General features: G+C 38.8%; 1 protein-coding gene across 2 annotated transcripts in view; it reads left to right on the plus strand.

Moving 5' to 3' along the window:
- Positions 1-17396, plus strand: part of trappc12 (trafficking protein particle complex subunit 12) — a 66935-nt gene that overhangs the window by 2892 nt on the left and 46647 nt on the right. For both annotated transcript variants that reach the window (XM_062041791.1, XM_062041790.1), the window contains exon 3: positions 1782-1898. In XM_062041791.1, the coding sequence (XP_061897775.1) occupies positions 1782-1898 (117 nt within the window). The remainder of the gene's footprint in view (positions 1-1781; positions 1899-17396) is intronic.

Genomic DNA, 17396 nt, shown 5'->3' on the forward strand with positions numbered 1-17396 from the left:
TCGAGCAGAAATGGCCTATCATAGCAGCACAACGGCTATGAACGAACATTTGAAAAGAAAACCATCAACCATCAACTAGTCAATCGTCCGCGCGAGTATACGTTGTCATTATTACACAAAAACATGAATGTGTCATTTGTATCTGCTAGGGGTGTAACGGTACGTGTTTTGTATTGAACCGTTTCGGTACGGGGCTTTCGGTTCGGTACGGGGGTGTACCGAACGAGTTTCTAAGCTAAAGCTAACTTTAGCTGCTAAAGTGTTAACAAGCTGCTTCGCTCTTTCTGCGGCTGCCTCTGTCTCAGCCCGCAGCATTGTCCCACCCACACAACCATCTGATTGGTACACACAAAGCGTTATACAAAGCGTTATCAGCCAATCAGCAGTGCATATTCAGAGCGCTTCAGCGTGGAGCAGATAGGTGTTTAGCAGGTGAGCATCGGGCAGCGGACTCTCCCCAAATGATAATAAACACCTCCCAGTCAACTACTAGTAACATCACTATGAGCCCGTTGACCTTCTAGGAATATAAACTGGAGCTCAGCTCACTCGCAGTCCTGGCTTGAGGTGAAGGCTACCGGTAATTAGCTCTCAGTTCCAGCCACATCGACCCCTTCTGAGCGCCTATTTTCAGCTGCTGGGAATATTGTAAACATGAAAAGAAGCAGAGCATGTAGACATGCTAACCTTTCTTCATTACAACTGTTAGTCACTCACTGGAATGAGTAGAATTGGTTGTTGTGTACTGTGTTGGACTGTGTGTTTATTTTGCACATTTTAAAAGCAATGCTTAATGTTTACAGTGCTCCAGAATATTTAGATTGGCACTTTTTTGTATTGGATGTTTATCTTTATTTTTGCACATTTTAGCAAATAAGCAATACTTTCACTTTTGTTAAAATGTTTGCACTGTTGTTACAGAATATTTCGTTTTGCACTTTTTTGTATTGGATGTTTATCTTTATTTTTGCACATTTTAAAGCAAAATAAGCAATACTTTTACTTTTGAAATGCTTATACTATTGCAGAATATTAAGATTTGCACTGGATGTTTACTTTTATATTTGCACATTAAAAAGCAAATAAGCTACTTTTAATTTTGTTAAATGTTAAACGTTTTAAATGTTTACATTGTTACAGAATATTTTGTCATGTTGTTGTCAATGTTGACTGAGTGGCCATACTTCTTTTTTTTGTAAATAAAAGCCATGCCTTTTGAAAAAACAGGCCTACATTTATTTTTTTTATCTTCGTTTTAAATAAAAAAATAATCGGTAAAAGGAAAAATAATCTATAGATGAATCGAAAAAATAATCTATAGATTAACCGATTAATCGAAAAAAATAATCTATAGATTAATCGATAGAAAAATAATCGTTAGCTGCAGCCTTACACTTAAATCATCGCCATATTCATGAGCTATTTAACATGACCATATATGGATACTTGTGGGAGAACACTGGGGTGGAACTCTTCTGCACACAATTCACTGCAGCTATGATTTATAAGAAGAAGAGTGCGTGGAAGTGTGCGCAGCATGGTTTTATAGATCTGAATATACCTGTGTGTATATATATATTTTTTTTCAGATGTGCGTTTTGTGGAATCCATTTCACGCACACTTTTATAAATGAGGCCTATGGGCTGCATCAACATACATAATTACATCAACATACTTTCATTAAAATTGACTCAAACGCACCCTTGGAAGTTTATTTCTTTTTGTAATCAAAAATCCATGTACAAAGAGGTAACAATATACGTTTTCTGTTTTGTCTCAGGGTGACGCTGTAAAAGATCTAATGCTTCGATTTTTGGGGGAACAGGCGGCCATGAAGCGCCAAGTTCTCACTGCCAGCTCTGTGGAACAGTCCTTTGTTGGTCTCCAACAGCTTATTGTAAGTTACTCCATATTGTACTTTTTGTTCATAACTCGTGTTAACATCCGGAGTTGATGGATGAATTGTCTTGGATATCAATGCCAATATATATGCCAATTTGTTTTAATTGTCAGCTAATTGTTAGAACACATTCATGATAGTACAACTCTGTGTATATATACATGTGAATATATTAATATATATACATTAAGGGTGTAACGGTACACAAAAATGTCGGTTCGGTACGTACCCCGGTTTAGAGGTCACGGTTCGGTTCATTTTCGGTACAGTAAGAAAACAACAAAATATCAATTTTCTGGTTATTTATTTACCAAAATTTGTAAACAATGGCTTTATCCTTTTAACATTGCTTTAAAATAGCTCTGTGTGTGATGGATGTGAGCCACCACTAGGCTGATCAGTGCAACAGCAGGCAGTCATGAATGCTAAGCATAACAATAACATACATATACCCACAGGGTCGATTGCCAGGGTTAATGCAGTCAACATATATAAAATAAAAACTAAATAAGATAAGGCTCAGAATTGGTTTCTTAACAAAACCTTTCTACTTATAAAGTGCAACATTTCCACATATAAAGTGCAACATTAAACTGCTTCAAGTTGTTGCTCAGATTAAATAAAATGACAAAACTTTTCTTCTACATACAAAAAGTGCAACATTAAACAGTTTCAAGTCAACTCAGCCTCAGATTAACCCCCCAGCCTTTAACCCTGGTGACTTTCACTCAATTTGCATGTTTTTTGCCAGAAAAATCAGTTTATCCACATTGTCTGCAGAAAGAGCAGACCTGTATATACAAACCCCGTTTCCATATAAGTTGGGAAATTGTGTTAGATGTAAATATAAATGGAATACAATGATTTGCAAATCCTTTTCAACCCATATTCAATTGAATGCACTACAAAGACAAGATATTTGATGTTCAAACTCATAAACTTTTTTTTTTTTTGCAAATAATAATTAACTTAGAATTTGATGCCAGCAACACGTGCCAATGTAATTGGGAAAGGGCATGTTCACCACTGTGTTACATGGCCTTTCCTTTTAACAACACTCAGTAAACGTTTGGGAACTGAGGAGACACATTTTTTAAGCTTCTCAGGTGGAATTCTTTCCCATTCTTGCTTGATGTACAGCTTAAGTTGTTCAACAGTCCGGGGGTCTCCGTTGTGGTATTTTAGGCTTCATAATGCGCCACACATTTTCAATGGGAGACAGGTCTGGACTGCAGGCAGGCCAGTCTAGTACCCGCACTCTTTTACTATGAAGCCACGTTGATTTAACACGTGGCTTGGCATTGTCTTGCTGAAATAAGCAGGGGCGTCCATGGTAACGTTGCTTGGATGGCAACATATATTGCTCCAAAACCTGTATGTACCTTTCAGCATGAATGGCGCCTTCACAGATGTCTTGGGCACTAATACACTCCCATACCATCACAGATGCTGGCTTTTCAACTTTGCGCCTATAACAATCCGGATGGTTCTTTTCCTCTTTGGTCCGGAGGACACGACGTCCACAGTTTCCAAAAACAATTTGAAATGTGGACTTGTCATACCACAGAACACTTTTCCACTTTGTATCAGTCCATCTTAGATGAGCTCAGGCCCAGCGAAGCCGACGGCGTTTCTGGGTGTTGTTGATAAATGGTTTTCGCCTTGCATAGGAGAGTTTTAACTTGCACTTACAGATGTAGCGACCAACTGTAGTTACTGACAGTGGGTTTCTGAAGTGTTCCTTAGCCCATGTGGTGATATCCTTTACACGCTGACGTCGCTTGTTGATGCAGTACAGCCTGAGGGATCGAAGGTCACGGGCTTAGCTGCTTACGTGCAGTGATTTCTCAAGATTCTCTGAACCCTTTGATGATATTACGGACCGTAGATGGTGAAATCCCTAAATTCCTTGCAATAGCTGGTTGAACCAATGCAGGTTTGCCGACATTGTTCAGCAGCGGTAGAGTTTGCTTCTGGCAACACGTCAAACATGCTAACCCATTTTGAAGCGGCACCACCCCCAAGTGAACATCGCTTCAACGAAGAGAAAGACGAAGCCTCTCCTCGGCGAGTCAGGCAGGGCTAAAGCAATAAAAATGTTTTTATAAAAGCAAATTTAAGACCATATTGCATTAAAAACTAGATTTTGACCCACTTCTATGGTGGAAGAACAATGAGCCCATATATCCTCTTACTGCCAAATTAGCCAGGCACTACCTCGCCATACCTGCTACCTCCGTGCCATTGTAACTGCAAGCAGGTCTGCTCTTTCTGCAGAAAATGTGGATAAACTAATTTTTCTGGCAAAAAACATGAAGATTGAGTGAAAGTCACCAGGGTTAAAGGCTGGGGGGGAAAAGAAAAGTTAATCTGAGACTGAGTTGACTTGAAACTGTTTAATGTTGCACTTTTTGTATGTAGAAGAAAAGTTTTGTCATTTTATTTAATCTGAGCAACAACTTGAGGCAGTTTAATGTTGATTAACGTGGGCCCCGACTTAAACAAGTTGAAAAACTTATTCAGGTGTTACCATTTAGTGGTCAATTGTACGGAATATGTACTGTACTGTGCAATCTACTAATACAAGTCTCAATCAATCAATCAAAAAAAGCACTTTATATGTAGAAAGGGTTTGTTAAGAAACCATTCTGAGCCTTATCTTATTTTTACTTTTTATTTGATATATGTTGACCACATTAACCCTGGCAATCGACCCCGTGTGTATATGTATGTTATTATTATCCTTATCATTCATGACTGCCTGCTGTTGCACTGATCAGCCTAGTGGTGGCTCACATCCATCCCACACAGAGCTATTTCTATTTTTGGGCAGAATTATTATAGTATTCCCAATGTTAAAAGGATAAAGCCATTGTTTACAAATTTGGTAAATAAATAACCAAAAAATGTATATTTTGTTGTTTTCTTACTGTACCGAAAATTAACCGAACCGTGACCTCTAAACCGAGGTACGTACCGAACCGAAATGTGTGTGTACCGTTACACCCTTAATATATATATATATATATGTATATATATGAATGAAGAAAATATTATAATATCGATATAATTTATTTCACGTTAAAATGACCAAACACTGCTTATTTGTTGTGTTCCTTGTTCTACCCCGCTTCCCACTCCCTCGCAACACTCCATGGGTTACTAAACCCCTCCCCTTCTTCCTTCCAAGACATGCTTGCACGTATAAGAACATCCATAATTGGTTGGTTGTTTACTATGATGAGTCACAATTGTTTGAGATTAGGGCAAAACATTAGGGACAGGCCAATCAGAGGCAAGTTAGGGCGGGTCACGGAACCAGGAAGGGAAATTACAACAAACATCCCAAATGACGATGAGCGAGTTGTAGAAGAGAAGAGAGAATATTCAAGCTTGCGATTTACAGTTGTGGTCAAAAGTTTACATACACTTGTAAAGAACATAATGTCATGGCTGAAAATGTGACCAAATCTGCTGGGCCAAAAGTATACATACAGCAATGTTAATATTTGGTTACATGTCCCTTGGCAAGTTTCACTGCAATAAGGCGCTTTTGGTAGCCATCCACAAGCTTCTGGCAAGCTTCTGGTTTAATTTTTGACCACTCCTCTTGACAACATTGGTGCAGTTCAGCGAAATTTTTGTTTTTCTGACATGGACTTGTTTCTTCAGCATTGTCCACATGTTCTCAATGGGGTTTAAGTCATTAGGAAGGCCATCCTAAAACCTTAATTCTAACCTGATTTAGCCATTCCTTTACCACTTTTGACATGTGTTTGTGGTCATTGTCCTGTTGGAACACCCAACTGCGCCCAAGACACAAACTCCGGGCTGATGATTTTAGGTTGTCCTGAAGAATTTGGAGGTGATCCTGCTTTTTCATTGTCCCATTTACTCTCTGTAAAGCACCAGTTCCATTGGCAGCAGAACAGGCCCAGAGCATAATACTACCACCACCACGCTTGACAGTAGGAATGGTGTTCCCGGGATTAAAGGCCTCACCTTTTTTCCTCCAAACATATTGCTGGGTATTGTGGCCAAACAGCTACATTTTTGTTTCATCTGACCACAGAACTTTCCTCCAGAAGGTCTTATCTTTGTCCATGTGATGTCAGATGAAACAAAAATTGTAATAAACCGTAGATGTTATGACGTCATTGGGCAGGCAAGCTGTTTATATTGTGGGAAAGCGGACGTGAGAACAGGCTGTCCACACTCAGGTCCGCATTGAGCTGGAGGGGGCGTGGCCTCCAGCTCCGGCTGAATACCGGGAGTTTGTCGGAAGAAAATTTCTGCCGGGAGGTTATCGGGAGAGGCGCTGAATACCGGGAGTCTCCCGGTAAAACCGGGAGGGTTGGCAAGTATGGCTCTAATCACGCTATCACAAAAAAATAAGAGTTGTAGAAATTATTGGAAAGTCAAGAAAGCCATGACATTATGTTCTTTACAAGTGTATGTAAACGTTTGACCACGACTGTATGTATATATATATATATATATATAGATATACATATATATATATATATATAGATATACATATATATATATATATATATATATATATGTATATCTATATATATATATATATATATATATATATATATATATATCTATATATATGTATGTATATGTATGTGTGCGTCCATGTATGTATGTGTGGAAAAGTGTTATTTTTAATGATGCAGCGATAAATTATTTTCGTAATCTAGTAATCTATTGAATAGTTTAAACGATTAATCGAATGATCACATACACACTTAATGCGTATTTTAGGGAAAATAGTAAAATAAACAACATTTGTTCTTTTCTTTTTTTCTAATAAATGTACCTCATCATGTGTGAAGTAATAAAAAAAGGTTTTGTTTTGTTTTTGTTTTTAACTATTGTCGCCACATGGACCCGGGACCCACACACCACACTGCCGCTCTCACATGCACTCTTTTGCAGAGGCCGTGCGGAAACTATGTCCGTGTAAAGTTCCGGGTAGTCCATACGATCCGGATTTCATACATTTTTATTAGTTACAATCAATAAAGGATTAATCAAAAACTAGAGATGTCCGATAATATCGGCCGATAAATGCTTTAAAATGTAATATCGTAAAGTATCGGTTTCAAAAAGTGAAATTTATGACTTTTTAAAACGCCGCTGTACACGGACGTAGGGAGAAGTACAGAGCAGTTGCGTCTCCCAGTCATACTTGCCAACCCTCCCGATTTTCCCGTATTCACCGCTTTAACACTGTTACAAATATGCGCCACACTGTGAACCCAAACCAAACAAGAATGACAAACACATTTTGGGAGAACATCTGCACCGTAACACAACATAAACACAACAAAACAAATACCCAGAACCCCTTGCAGCACTAACTCTTCCGGGACGCTACATTATACAGCCCCCGCTACCCTCTACCCCCTCCAACTTAACCCCGCCCCCCCAACCCCGCCCACCTCAACCTCCTCATGCTCTCTCAGGGAGAGCATGTCCCAAATTCCAAGCTGCTGGGACTTATGCAGATCCCAAATACACACCAGCAGGACCAATAGGTATTCAACCCCTCATGCGTTTCCCCCATCATATCATCTGACCTGCTAATGACCTTAAGAGATATCTAAAACATAAGTTAGCAAAAAGAAAGCTGTTAGTGCAACAGCAAAAGGAAATGGTGAAGGAGGGAGATGGAAAAGTGGAAATCCACTTGGCTCACAAGTTCTTTTCTCCTGCTGTGTTAATGTATTATGCATGGGGCTGCTCTGCATATTTCACAGGCCTTCTGGACTGGGCTATAACCCCTCTCCCTTTCACACACACACATACACTCACGCGCATACACATAAACAAACACACGCACGCACACAGTACCCTTTCTTTCTTTCTTTCTTTCTTTTAGTTTATTTCGAACATGAACACATTTACATCGTAATACATCACACAATTTCATATCATTTCATTTACATCACGCCCGAAAAGGAGTAGGAAGAAGCAAAGCTTATTTAATCCTACCCCTTTCCCACTTCAAAGCATTTACAATTATATAAAATCATTTACTGACCTTTTTATATAATAAAATAACATCTATGAATTAGTATATACAACAGTTTGTAATATGTAATTAATTAATTCAGTCATTATTAACATACTGAGATGAAGAATATTTTCAATAAGGTTGGAAGTTTTTCTCACAATTCTTCTTCTTTGTACTTTGTAAGCACTATTAATTTAAACAACCTCTTAAACTGGATCATGTCAGTACAATTTTTAACTTCTTTACTTAATCCATTCCATAATTTAATTCCACATACTGTTATGCTAAAAGTTTTAAGTGTTGTACGTGCATATAAATGTTTTAAATTATTTTTTCCTCTAAGGTTATATTTCTCCTCTTTAGTTGAGAAGAAATGTTGTACATTCTTTGGTAGCAGGTTATAGATTGCTTTGTACATCATTTTAGCTGTTTGCAATTTTACCAAATCACCAAACTTTAATATTTTTGACTTAATAAATAAAGGGTTTGTATGTTCTCTATATCCAACATTATGTATTATTCTAACTGATCTTTTTTGTAACATGGTTAACGAATGTAGCGCACATTTGTAGTTATTTCCCCATATTTCTGCACAATAAGTCAGATATGGTAACACTAGTGAGCAGTAGAGAATATGAAGTGATTTTTGGCCCAGGACGTGTTTTGTTTTATTCATTATTGAAATGTTTTTTGCTACCTTATGTTGTATGTTTTGTATATGAGATTTCCAGTTCATTTTATCATCTATTAATACTCCCAAAAATCTGGTTTCTTTTACCCTTTCGATGTCTACTCCGTCTATTTGTATTTGCGTATGATGCGCTTTCCTACTATTACCAAATAGCATTATTTTAGTTTTACTGAGATTCAAAGATAGTCTGTTTTTGTCAAACCATCTTTTTAATTTGTTCATTTCTTCTGTTATTATTTGTATTATCTTCTGTGTGTTCTCTCCTGAACAGAAAGCAGTTGTATCATCTGCAAATAAAACTAACTTTAAGTCCTTTGTAACTTTACAAATGTCGTTTATATAAAGATTAAACAATTTTGGTCCCAGTATTGATCCCTGCGGCACACCACAGGATATATCTAGCCGTGTTGACATATTTTCACCCATCTTCACATATTGCTTCCTGTTGGTTAAATAGCTTCTTACCCAGTTCAATACCAAACCTCTGATGCCTTATCGTTCTAATTGTTGTATTAAAATATCATGATTAATTGTATCAAATGCTTTTGTTAAGTCCATGAATACTGCTGCCGCACATTCTTTACCATCTATTGCATTGGTAATTTCCTCTGTTATTTTAATTAATGGTATTGATGTTGAGATATTTGCTCGAAATCCATATTGGTTCTCCACGAGCGTCCCACTTTTGTTAATAAATAAATCTAATCGACTATTGAATAATTGTTCCATGATTTTGGAGAATTGTGGAAGTAATGAAACTGGTCTATAGTTAGTAAACTGGTGTACGTCTCCATTCTTATAGATTGGTACGACTTTTGCAATTTTCATTTTGTCTGGGAATTTTCCGGTTAAAAATGATACATTGGTGATATATGTCAGAGGTTCTGAAATGTCTTCTATAACCTTTTTTATCGTTACCATATCTATTCCATGACAGTCAGTTGAAGTCTTGTATTTACAATTTTTTACAATTTTGATTATTTCTTCTTTTGTTACACTTTTAAGAAACATGGAATTGGGATTTCTGTCTATGAGCTCACTCAAGTCCTCAACTGACCCATCATCTGCATTTGGAATTCTTTGATCCAGATTTGTTCCGATATTAACAAAATAATCATTGAAACGTTCAGCTAGTTGGTTCATATTGTCATTTTGTGTATGTCCATCTAGAAAGTACTGGGGGTAATCTTTCTTAGCACCATTTTTAATGATGCTATTTAGGATGCCCCATGTTGCTCTCATGTTGTTTTTGTTCTTGTTTAATAATTGACTGTAGTATTCCTTCTTACATGTTCGTAGTATACCAATTAGCTTGTTTTTATATTTCTTATACTTATTTTCTGCCTCTATAGATCTTTGTGTTATAAATATTCGATACAATGTGTTTTTTTTGTGACAAGCATTTTTCAGTCCTTTTGTCATCCACGGTTGGTTGTTTTTCTTTTGCTTCTTACTACGTTCTTTCCATGGGCAATGTTTATCATAGAGTGTTAGAAAGGTGTTGACAAAATTCCCATATGCATCATCTACATCATCTTCATTATATACATTGTCCCAAATTTGTTTCCTCAGATCCTTCTTGAAGAAAATCATTCCTTCCTCTGTACATAGTCTTTGAAATGTCTTTTTGTCAATGTTCTTCTTCCTGTAGTTCCCATCATAAATAGTAAAGACTGGCAGATGGTCGCTGATGTCGGTTGTTAACAGTCCACTTGTTATATTATTATCAAAGACATTAGTGAATATATTGTCAATAAGTGTAGCACTGTGACTTGCAATTCTGGTTGGCCTTGTGATTTGAGGATACAAACTCATACTATACATTGTATCTGTGAAATCATTAATGGACTTTTGCTTGTTGGGGTTCAAGAGATCAATGTTGAAGTCTCCACATAAAAAGAATACTTTTTGACTGATTCCATTGAAAGTTCCCTTAATCCAGTCTTCAAATCCTTCAATACTTGAGTTGGGTGCCCTATATATACAACTGATCAATACATTTCTATTTCTTTCATGACATATCTCAATGGTTATACACTCTAAAACATTGTCAATAGCCAGTGACATGTCTTTTACCACCTTGTAATGGAAGTCCTTCATCACATATACAGCAACTCCGCCTCCATTCTTATTTACTCTATTAATATAATTGAGTTCATATCCTTCTAGTCCAAAGTCCATTCCTTTTTTTGGATCCATCCATGTCTCTGATACAGCGATAATTTTGAAAGGTTCTTTAAAGTGTTCCAAAAATAATTTCATATTGTTAAAATTGGCATACAAGCTTCTGCAGTTAATATGAATAATTGACAGTTTGTTATTGGAATTAATGTTGGTGTTGTACTGTACTTCTGTATAATATAAACAATTATTGTCCATGTGAGAAAAAAAATGTATGTCTGGATCTATAGCACTGTCCAATTCCGTCCTGTTATAGTCGGTGCTGGAAAAGGTTATAAATTCTCTGTTTGATTGATTATTGTTTGTTTGTGTCATGGTTGTGTTTAATTTTTTTATCGTTATTGATATTTATCCAGCTCTGCTATTTTCCTTATGACTATTACTCTTGCTTCCTCTGGTGTTCCATTTAGTTTAATAAATATTTTACAGTTTGCTGTCCATGTTTGTTGTATTTTTCCTTGTTTTCTTAAGCTACGTGCTTTTCTGGTTATGTCTGCGTTTTTCTTTGTTAAATGTTCATTTATGTACACGTCTGTTCCTTTCAGCTTCCTCCCTTGTTTTAGTAATGCGGTTTTATGTTTCCTATTGACAAATCTCATTATTATTACTGGTGCAGAATTATCTTTCTTCTTATGGAGTGGGTGGCAAGCTTCCACATTTTCCATGTCCATGAATATGCCTTTTGACTCCATGAATGTTGCCACTTGCCTCTCTGTGGAGATGTCCAAATTCCCGGGCTCTTCTCCACCATTGGCGGTCACCGCCCGAGCATATGAACGGGGCTTAATATTAAACACGGTCAAAATAACGTCATTTATTCTTGTGTATTGTTCCAGTTCATCCACTCGGTCTGTTAACTGTTCTATTTGTAAAGTTTTTGCATCATTCTCGACTCGTAGAATTTTTACCTCCTCCACCAGCTGCATAATTGTCTGTTGGTACTGCTTAATGGCTGATACCTCTGCTGCTAAAAATTCAAGTGATCGCCTTATCTCCTCACCTTCATCAGGAGAGAGCACCTTCTTTGGCCCCATGTTGATTTTGGCTGTCGCGGGTGTTTACCGCCTTCAGCCAAGGCTGTCCCCGGTCCCGTCGTCGCGAGGTGGTCCCGCTTCTGCTAGCTGCTGCTAGCCGCTAGCCGGGCCTCTCCCTTGCCGCTCTGCTGCTGTCACACGCCGCCGCGCGAAAGCTGTCGCTCTCGCCACCGTGAGGTGGTGGTCCCACTGCTGCTGGCTGCCAGTCGGGCCTCTCCCTCGCCGCCCCGCTGCCGTCACTCGCCGCCGCCGTCACCTGCCGGTCCCATCGTCGCGAGGTGGTCCCGCTTCTGCTAGCCGGGCCTCTCCCTCGCCGCTCTGCTGCTATCACACGCCGCCGCAAGAAAGCTGTCGATCTCGCCGCCGTGAGGTGGTGGGTTGGTGGTCCCACTGCTGCTGGCTGCTAGCCGGGCCTCTACCTCGCCGCCCCGCTGCCGTCACTCGCCGCCGCCGTCACCTACCGGTCCCGTCGTCGCGAGGTGGTCTTGCTTCTGCTAGCTGCTGCTAGCTGCTAGCCAGGCCTCTCCCTCGCCACCGACGTCTTCCGCAGGAAGCCTGCACGTACCCAGAGCCCAGTTGCGTCACATTACCTACACATTACAATGTGTAGGTAAAGGTGTGTGCATGCATGTGTGTGTGTCAGTCACCTTCTGCCAACTTGTGTGGGTCGCTACTGGAATCTAGGGGGGGAAATAATGGAGAAAGACGGTGATTTAGAAAGGTAGCACAGTCTTGCAGCAGGGATGTCAAGAAATGACAAGCAATGTAAGAATGTGTACGTGTGTGGCTGAAGAACCAGCTGCCCCAAAATGCACTCAGATGTGCCTCACACATTACACTTTTTAACATTAAATGTCACGCATTTGTAAAATAAAAAAGTTAGCCATGTAAGCAAAAAAAATCTCATCTTAGCGAGGTATAAATATGTATTTAGTTGGCTTTAATTTAACGTGTTCACAGTGCAAACTAATATGCCTCACACCAATCTGAAGGTAGTTTGGCTCATATTGTGTCGTTAATAATAAGGTGTAAAAGCAATTATACCATTAAGTTGGCATCTGCAATGCAATATCTACCAGCTCTGGCCTTTGAATATCATTAGTTATTCTCTCATCAAGGGCTAAAACTATAAGATTAATGTCCCCAGAGCCACAAGGAAACAGGGTTTATTGGCTTTATGTCTTTTTTTGTTGTTGTTATTGGCTTATATGGTGGCACTAACAAGCATAACTTGACTGATCCTATGTAATTTTAGGAAGACATCCCATTTGTCCAATCTCACAAGAGTATAAGGGGTTGTAATTAAAATGTGGAATGTACAAGCTTGATGGGTAAAACAGGCTGGTATAAATCTGAATGTGTTTTACTTTCCCAAAGAAAACTTTCATTGTTCATTGTGCTATACTTATCATTAACATCTAAAGAATATGTACCAGCACCATTAAATACCTCCAGAGTTTGTGTTGTGTTCCAGATAAAAGAAACCAACTCAACTCGGACATACATCCTTTTTACTTTGACAATATGACAGTTGCAATATCCAAATGACAATAATATATTTACTTTATATCTATGAATGCTATAAAGATTGATTTATATAATTTGGCAAACCATTCCCTTGCCTCCCCTTGTCTTCCGAGTGACCTCTATCTGTGTAGTGGTCAGCAGAGTGAGTGTGTGGTTGCATAATCTCTTGGGCTGGCTTCATCTGTCTCTCTCATTAGCAGTCACCCTGAGTCTTCTCCCATCTTACTCTTCTCCTATGTCATCCTTTTTTTTTTCCTGATGCAACTCTTCTTGTCCCACAGTGTGAGTGCAGGAGACCACCTTGGGACAGAGAGACACCCCCCATCCTTCTCATAATTATTCTAACAACCCAGCTGCTAGATCTGACTTTGATATCATTGCTCTATCTTCTACTTATCATTACTGTAACCTTTTTGCACAGCTGTCATCTACGCAATCAGTAACACTGACAAGCCAGGCGGCGGGGTCATGTTTAAATTGCAGTGGTAGTTGTTTTCACCTCTTTGTTCATGATAGCTGAAGCCATATAGGACCCTGCCATTTAGTTTTGGCATTGTAGAAATTCTTATGGCAGTTTCGTTACATTTGTTTTTCATTACATTTTACTTCAGATACTGTATGTAAATGCCTGTACTGCAGCAACGTAATTTCCCTATTATGGTAGAAAATAAAAGTCTATCCTATCCGATCCTATTATTAGTACCTTTAATAAATGCAAAGTAGGTTTACATATGTTAGATACCATGTGTAATGAAGTAATTCAGTATAATTTCCTGAAGTAAAATAAGCTCCTTATTTGAAGCAATAGCAAGTCAATAACTAGCTGATCAGGTTTTCTATAGGATTTCAATTAGGTGGGAGGTGTGAATATGTTTTTGTCATGAGAGAAAATAATTGAGAACCCACTGCATTAGTGCAAGGTTGCAAGAGTCCCATTTTGTGACGCAAAACATTTACATAACATGATATCATATTACTTAATACATTATCCCGTCCATCCATTTTCTACCGCTTGTCCCTTTTGGGGTCACGAGGGGTGGCGGAAGGCGGGGTAGACCCTGGACAAGTCGCCACCTCATCGCAGGGCCATCACGGATAGACAGACAACATTCACACTTACATCATAATACATAATAATGTGCCTTAAAATCAAAGGTGCTTATACATTAGTACCTCAGTTTTTGTACGCCCCAGTTTATGTTGAATTCTGTTTTGGACAAAATAAATCCACCAACTGTTATCCTACAGCTAAACACTGTGTGTAACAAATGTGTCGAGTGACCAAACAAGCAATCCTATGGGTTGGTGACTTAGTCTTTGTGTTTTTGTTTTTTATTGAATATGACTGCAAAATTAGCCGACATGGAGCCGAAGAAAATAGCAGGTGCCATCCCCTCAACTTCAGTACATAGAATAACTAACAACAATCTGACCACTGCCAGGCCATATCTTGCAATAGTAAAGGATGGTTTAAAAAATGGGGATTCAGAGCACTCACAAAATTGTATTTCTGATATTTCCTGAAATTGTATTTAAATATGCGAATAACTTTTTGAGCTATTGCATTTGTTCTCTAGCGGAATGAAATAAACGAAGTGAACCCTCTTGTCAGTCAGCCACTGTCTTTGTCTCTGTTGGTGAAGGTTGTGCCAAGGAGCCGCAAGCATAAAATATACACACAAAGAAGTTTATCTTTGAAATGATCCTAATTACCCCCAAAATCTGAAATGTTGTTTATCCCCTTTCTGACATTTCTTAAAATGTTTTATCAAAAACTAGGGCTGGACAATTCATCTGATTTTAATCTTGATCAAGACTTCCCACGATTATAAAAATATTTTAATCAAAAAGAACAATTAATTAGCCGCGTAACATGCATGCAAATCTTTGAGCTTGTAATTGTGAAATGGACGAGTGAGCGTGTGAGTGAAAAAAAGACCATAGAAGTCTGGGATCCCACCATGGTTGCTACTTTTTATTTAACGCACCTATTTTATTTAATAGGTGCCATTTTGCGGTCCTTATACGCACACCATAATAATACTCTATGACGGACTCAAGCCGTCTTGTGGGTTCCCTGGACCATCAAATGGAGACATCTTGAGCAGTTGACGTTTGTTTTGTTTTTTCAAACAAAACCTCACAGTCTCAGTCGCTTTTCAGCTCCTCTTCTTCGCTCGTCGTCGTTTGTCTCTGGCTCTCCTCCTCTCTCGCTCCGCGTCAGCTTTCCTTTTGCTCCTTCCAGTCTTTTCTCTGACGTTCACAGCCCTTTTAAACAGTGTGAGAGGATTGGATGATCGTGCCCAGGTGCACGGATCGCGCACCTGGGCACGATTGCGGCGTCGCTCCCGGCGCGCCCCACCTCGCCGCTCGCTCACCGTCCCCGCCTCCTCGTCGCCATCTTGGGCCGGGCTCTGGCGTGCCCTGCCTTGCTGCTCGCTCGCCGGCCACGCCTCCTCGCCGCCATCTTGGGCCAGGCTCCGGCGTTCCCTGCCTCGCTGCTCGCTCGCCGGCCCCGCCTCTCAACATACTCGTATGTTGAAGCACAGTACATCTGACTACGATAGCCGTAATACTGCGACAATCCATCAAGCGGTGCGGCTTCATAGCTTACCGAAGTCGCACTAAAACATTTTAACATATTTTTGAGCGCCATGTCTAATGTTCTATATTCTCAATGGAACATTTAAAGTTTTAGTGTTGTTTACTGGTGTCACACGTATTTGCCATCTACTGCTCACACTTATCATTACACCATGTACCAGATCAAATAGCTTCAAGATCGGTAAGCACAACCAGAATTATTCCGTACATTAGGCGCACCGGGTTATTAGGCGCACTGTCGATTTTTGAGAAAATTAAAGGATTTTAACTGCGCCTTATAGTCCGAAAAATATGAAGTAAGTACTTCACTAACAGACAGACAAACAAATCCCAATTATTACATATATCTCTGGACAGAGGTCGCCACTAGACTATGTTCACATATTGACATTCCATATTACTCAAACAGCTCGCTGGAGTTAATTTATTTACTTCATGTTGTTACAGTTTTATTGTGCATTTGAATGTAAAGATGTTCAGCACAGAGCCCAAGAAAAAGCCTTCTTGTCTCTTTTACCTTTATTTTCCCTTGTTGTTTAAACACGGCAGTTACATTGAAAAGATCATTTTTGAAATATCATTTTATATTAAAATATTTGTTATTAAAAAAAAAAACTTGTTTTATTATATAAACAATTTTAAATACCTTATTGAATGCTAGTTTTCCAGGTCAGTTAAGAAATGGTTGATGGACTTTTGTATCTTGATTTTCTTTTGCATTTGAAAGTACCTGTTTGTGCCTGCCTCATTATAATTCAACCAGTTCTGCTGTTTCATTTCCTTTGGTCTTCTCTTGCCGTGTAGTTATCAGTCATTGTATTTAGTCTTTGGTGTTTTTTTCTACTCTTTGTGAAGTGCTCCTAATATTTTGTTGTGTAGCAAGTCTTCTGGACTGCCTGATTTTACTTGGGTAATTGGGTCATACCTTACAAGTGTGACACATTGATGTACCCTTATGCTAATTAGATGAAGAATTTACACACATACAAAACATAGGTTACAAGAAACTGAGATCACAGATTACCATGCTTGAATACAATTATACAAATTGGCTATATACCACTTATAATGCTAATCAATGTGCTCATTGAGGTTATCAGACAGTTTTTTCTAAACTTTCACTGGAATGTTTTAACAAAAATTTATTAAAATTAGAAAAATTAGCTTCTTTTGACGTAACTTTTATAGCATTGTGTGCTCTCAGCTGTGGGAGTCAGAGGATGCGAATAAGCACTCATAACTTCAACACAGTCTTCTGTAGTGCTCTCAGAGGCGGAAGAGAAATGGGCCAAGCAGTTATTGTTGACAACCACACCATTAAAACTATCTTAACAGCCCACTAGTCAATCAGTGGTTCATATTACCCAGCGGAGTGTCACTTACAACTTTGATTCTCTGCTGAACTATCTTAGGGAGTGTTATGTGGAGTT

Source organism: Entelurus aequoreus, linkage group LG03, assembly GCF_033978785.1.
Source record: "Entelurus aequoreus isolate RoL-2023_Sb linkage group LG03, RoL_Eaeq_v1.1, whole genome shotgun sequence".
Lineage (NCBI taxonomy): Eukaryota > Metazoa > Chordata > Actinopteri > Syngnathiformes > Syngnathidae > Entelurus > Entelurus aequoreus.